This window comes from Podarcis muralis, chromosome 7 (assembly GCF_964188315.1).
Source record: "Podarcis muralis chromosome 7, rPodMur119.hap1.1, whole genome shotgun sequence".
NCBI lineage: Eukaryota > Metazoa > Chordata > Lepidosauria > Squamata > Lacertidae > Podarcis > Podarcis muralis.
In genome coordinates this window covers 24,478,148-24,483,543 of record NC_135661.1, presented here as the reverse complement: position 1 = coordinate 24,483,543, position 5,396 = coordinate 24,478,148, and the positions used below count along the sequence as shown (strand labels likewise).

Here is a 5,396-nt window from a genome sequence, read left to right as displayed (position 1 = left end):
GCTTTGGAATTTTGCTGAGCTTTTAGATGTGCATTGTTTTATGTAGCTTTGATTCTGCTTCGATGTCTGAGGCTGAACTCACCCTGGGTGCAGTTGGCCCCTACTTAGCCACGTTGCAGGATCCCAGCTTCTCACTTGCAGATGGAGCCTGAACCAAGGTAAGGGCAGAGCCTCCTGGACTCCCACTCCCCAGCTGAGACCTGGCAGGAGGCAGCAGCTAGTTCTGAAAGTGGTTGCACAAGAAAGGCTATGATCCATCACAGACTTACCTGGGAGTAACCCTCAATGAGCACAAGGGGACTTACTTTGGACCAGTCTTGCTCTGTACTAACCTCTATGTGTAACCTAGATGGGCTATTGGTCTGATCTAGCAGCCAGACTTATTATGTTCTTACATAGAAAAGAAGGTAGGACTTTCTCATAATACTGTGGAGGAACCATCCAAAGAAGCTGAATGTTGGAAGGTTCAGGGCAGGAAAAAGTAAGTATTTCTTCACATGATGCATAGCTAAACTCTGGAACTCCCTCCCACAGGATGCAATGAAGACCACCAGCTTGAATGGCTTTAAAAGAGTGTTAGGCAAAGTAATGGAAGGTGAGACTATCAGCTAACCATGATGGCTATGTTCTGCTATCACTCTAAGAGGCAGTATGCCTCTACATGCCAGTGTCTGGGAATCACAGGTGGGCAGAGAGCTCTCATGATCAGGTCCTCCTTGCAAGCTTCCTACTACGGCATCTGGTTGGCTACTGAGAGATCAGGATGCTGGACCAGAGAGGCTTTTGTTCTGATGCAGGTTCTTGTCATGAGTTTGATTGCTTCTCGCAACTCAGCAAGATATGCATGCCCTCAAAGCGTCCCGGTTTTCCCGGGACCATTGCGGACTTATGAAAGCCATCCCAGCTTCTGATTTGATCCCACACTGTCCCTATTTGTCGGTGTGTGTTTTCCTTTTTGTAAACCTACTGAAGAATACAATGAAATGAGGGTAAGGGGTTTTTCTCAGGATGGTGAAGGGCGTGTGTGCTGTGTCCCGTTAGTGTAGTAGCGGTGGCTCTTGCCCTTCTTCTGATAGAAAATGCTTCTGATAGAAAATGGGGGTTGAGGGGGGTCAGTTGGGGGTAAGAGAGAAATGTCCCTATTTTCATCTGAGCAATATTGGAGGGCATGGCTATGCAAACTCTTTCCAACTTCAGATGTATTTTAGGAGAGGCTAAGTAAAATAAAACGATTACATGTCTCCCTCTGTTGTTGTTTTCCCTTCTTTCAATTCAAAATGTGCCCCTGGACTTGTCTTTCCTCCGGATCACTAGTCTTCACCCACGGAGAGGCTGGTGCTGACTATCCACCAAAGTGCCATTGGCTTCCCGGGTGGATTTGACTGCCTGCGTCACTCAGGCACAGCTCAGGGAGGGCTTTATAAAAAGCAGGTGCCGCATCCCGCTCTTGAGGACAAGACTAGGGAACAGCTCTGTACCTCTTAGCCTTAGAACCAAGGAGCTTCTGGGGGAACCTCCGCCATGCAGCTGGTGGCCAGGCTCATCGCTGTTCTGCTGCTGGTGTGGAGCATGAGAGCATCTGCCTTGCCCGGGGAGGATAAGTTTTCTGTACAGAGCAGCAGGGTGAGTTGAAAAGGGACATCTTTCCTTTAAAATTCTAGGGGTTTGTGCAGAAGGCTTTTAAGGTTTCTGGTGCTTTAAAAGATGGGTAAAGCCGCCTGGTGGAGGAGAGGAGACTGTGCACAAGAGGGAGGCTTTTGGAGGGGATGGAAAGGGGAGTACGAACAGATGTAAATAATGGGGAGATCTGAGGAATAAAGAAAGTGAGCAAAAGGGGAATAAGTCAAATACCGAAGAAGAGTTTTTTCCAAGGTTGCTGTCTTCTTTTCTTGAGTAAATAATACCAAACTCAAACTAAGGACTAGCATCGGAATGCAGAGAGAACGAAATATTTTGCAGTGCAACCCCGGGATCCTGCCTGGCTCAATTAGCAAGACTTATTCCCAGGTAAGTGGAGGCTGGATTGCAGGCTAAGGGAAGGAAGGAGAAGAGAAGAAACAGAAAGAAGGAGAGGGAAGGAGAGTGGGTCCATCAAAGCAAGAGAGAGGAGAGAAGGGCTTTTAGTTAAATGCATGCCTCTTGTTTAGAAAGGATGTCAGCAGTGGCAAAACAGTCCTCTGGGGTGGTGCTGCAGCTGAGTGGTAGAGCATCTTCTTCACAAACAGGAGTTCCCAGGTGCAATCTCCAGCATCTCCAGGAAGGGCTGGGAGTATCCCCTGCCTGAAATCCTGGATAACTTCTGCCAGTCAGTGTAGACAATACTGAACTAGACAGACCAAAGGTCTGATTCAAGATAAGGCAGTGTTCTCCTGACTACTGTTTGTTTGCTCCTTTTCCTGATTGAAATCCAACAGGTGTGGTTCCCCCCCAATTTTTTTTAGAGAGGTGGGGACTACACCTGTTACATTTCTCCCTGTGGTTAAATGCACCACTGGGAAGTATGTGGGCAGGAGGGGGTACGCAGTACAGTCCTAAACATGTCAACTTGAATGTCCTATTGAAATCAATAGAGCTTGCTCTCAGGTGTTTGAGATTGCAACTATAATTTACAAAGGCACAAAGGGCTAAAATAAAAATTGACTCACGTATGCTGAGGGTAGTGATATTAGCTTACTGTTGTGTGCCAGGGAATGAGCTAAGCTATTACTATCTCCAATTTTAAATGCCTTTTCGCGCTGTCACGCTGCGCAATTTAGCTCTGTCTCTTATGAACTAGCATCTTTATTTGATCAGGGAGATTAAAACTACTAGGCAGTGAAGCCTGCATTCCATTTCCCTTCCACCACACATGCATTCTTTGCTGAGCATAAGTCTATGAATCCTTAACAGCAGGGTGAAATGCAGAAACCCCATCTATGTAGCTTCCTGGGGACATTGCCTGTGTCAAATCCCTGTCTGCTGTGCTGTTCTGAAATTTTATTTATGTTTATAAAAAGCCATTTGCATGTTTCTTCTCAGTCCGGAAAAGCAGCCCCCACAAAAGTGGCTCAAGAGAGGTGGGGGAATGGATATATTCTATAGGATAAAACCAGGAACAGGATAAAACAAGCAAAACATGAATATCAGACACAAACTTCAAAGGAAGCTAAAAGTGAGGGGGGGTGAAGTCTTGGTGAAGGGCTGTATCTCAGTGGTTAGAGCAGAACTTTTCAAACTAGATTAGCTGCTTTACATGAAGAAGGGCCCCAGCATTGATCCCTGGCATCACCAGGTAGGACTGGCCCCATACCTGAAATTGCTTGAGAGCTGCTGCCAGTCAGTGCAGACAATACTGAGCTAGGCAGGCCAAGGATCTCGCTTGGTATAAGGCAGCACCCTATGTTTCTGTGTCTTCAGGGAAGGGCCATAGCTCATGCTTTGCATGCAGAAGGTCCCAGGTTAAACCTGTGGCATCTCCAGGTATATCCTCTGCCTGGAGAGATGCTGCCATTCAGTGCAGGCAGTACTGAGCTAGATGGACCAACAACCTGATGCAGTATTGCAAAAGGCTGCAGTTCAATGGCAGAGCACCTAGCTTGCATTAAGAAGGTTTCAGATTCTACCCTGGCACCTCCAGTTAAAAAATATCAGGTAGAAGGAGAAATGAGAATCCGGTTGATGCCAATTATGATAATATATTTCAATCCCACCTTCCTTCCAAGTAGCCATACCTGGTTCGTCTCCCCACCCCATTTCATCCTCACAACAAGGTGGGTTAGCCTGAGAGAAGACAGGAACCTAGTGAGCTTCATGGGCAAGTGGAGATTCGAACCCAGGTCGCCCAGGTCCTAGTCCAGCACTCAAACCACTACACCACACTGGCTCTCAGCCTTTGTATGACCTGGCTGACCTTTCTGAGAGCTGGGTGCTAGACTGGGATGGATCTTTGGTCTGATCCAGCAGCCAGGCGCTTCTTACGTTCTCCATGTATTTTATTTCCCACAGTGACTCTCTGTTTTTAAAACCCCTTTACACTCTCCAGCAAGGCGGCAGGGACTCACTTTCCTGCTTTCTCTTTGCCCTCTGCTTGCTACTGCTACTGCTTGCTTTGTGATTGCAGGAGCAAACCAAAGCCCGAAAAGGTCTGATCCTGAAAATGCTGGCAGATCTACTGGACGGGGTGGACGTGAGCCGTGATGGGACGGCTTCCTCCGACGCGGAAGACCTGCTGGAAAGCAACCTGGAGGAAGAGCCCTCTGTGTTGGGGAGGTTACCCCAGCTCACCCAGAGGGATCGCAAAGCCCCCTGTAAAAACTTCTTCTGGAAAACATTCACTGCCTGCTAATACCACCAGCACCAAGCACTCATTCCCCAGCCTTCCCCTTGTATTTGCTCGTGGATCGGGGGGGGGGGGCTCCGACTCTTCTCTCGCTGTGTAGGGTTGCCAACTTGGTGGCAGGGGTGGGTGGGGATTAATAGGCCTGGCCTGCTCCCGTCTCTTTAACAGAAGTTTGATCTGCAGCTCTTCCTCCTCCTCCCTAGTCCCTCTTTCCTTTTGTGCTATGTATTTAAAACTTTAAGCCTGAGGGCAGGGATTGTCTTGTTTCAATTAGTTCTATGAAAGCTGTTCTTGGAAGACTTCTTGGCTGGACAATGGGGTACAAACGCTCTAAAAAAAACCCAATGATAATAAATTGTGTCCAACATTAACTCCACTCAGAGTAGATCTGATTTGCACTTTCCAAAACAATGTGTGACCCGAAACACAGTCGTCTTTCAAAATTCGCACTTCCCTGAATTTTGGAAATGCAGTTCTCCAGCCAAGAATTCTTGCAAATATGTTATATCGGGGCAAAGTGTGCATTTAAAAAATGTATTGTGTTACTGAAAAAAGCATATAAAAACACTATAAAAATATTAGGGGCAATTCCTTTGCAAAATGCTTATATCAGGCAAAACCATGTACAAAAAAATGTGTATATCAGAAGAAATTTGCACCCAAATGCTGTTGAATGTTCACGGAGAGTTGTAGTGTGCTCACCATAAACTAATGTGGCAAATGAAACACAAGAAAAATAAGAAACAGTGAGAAACTGAAATTGACAATTTCACCCATTCCTCAGGCTAAAATTATTATTTGGTTGTAATTACGGTAATCATGCAACCCATGGACTGTAGGCCCCTAGCCATAGAAACGTAAGGGAAAGTAATGCATTTGCAGAAATTGTTTCCCTCCACTGAACGAAGAAAGAAACCTTTCTGGCTGCTGATGTCCCATCAGAGCTGCCAACTTTGTTACCAAACTATGCTCCTCTGCCTTTAACCATTGTTTGATGTGCAGGCATTGGCATATAGCACTGCTTATCTCCGTGCTGCAAAAAGCTTTCACCCCCTGCTTTCTGCAAATCAACAGGTGC

At 46.5% G+C, this 5,396-nt stretch overlaps 1 protein-coding gene across 1 annotated transcript; it reads left to right on the top strand.

The window, feature by feature from the left end:
- The first annotated feature begins 1,475 nt into the window (after window positions 1–1,475).
- On the top strand, window positions 1,476–4,338 carry LOC114602449 (somatostatin-2). Its single transcript, XM_028740670.2, has 2 exons — window positions 1,476–1,623; window positions 4,100–4,338. Exons 1-2 carry the CDS (start codon window positions 1,522–1,524, stop codon window positions 4,322–4,324), a joined length of 327 nt encoding a protein of 108 aa, XP_028596503.1. The 5' UTR covers window positions 1,476–1,521; the 3' UTR covers window positions 4,325–4,338.
- Window positions 4,339–5,396: the final 1,058 nt, after the last annotated feature.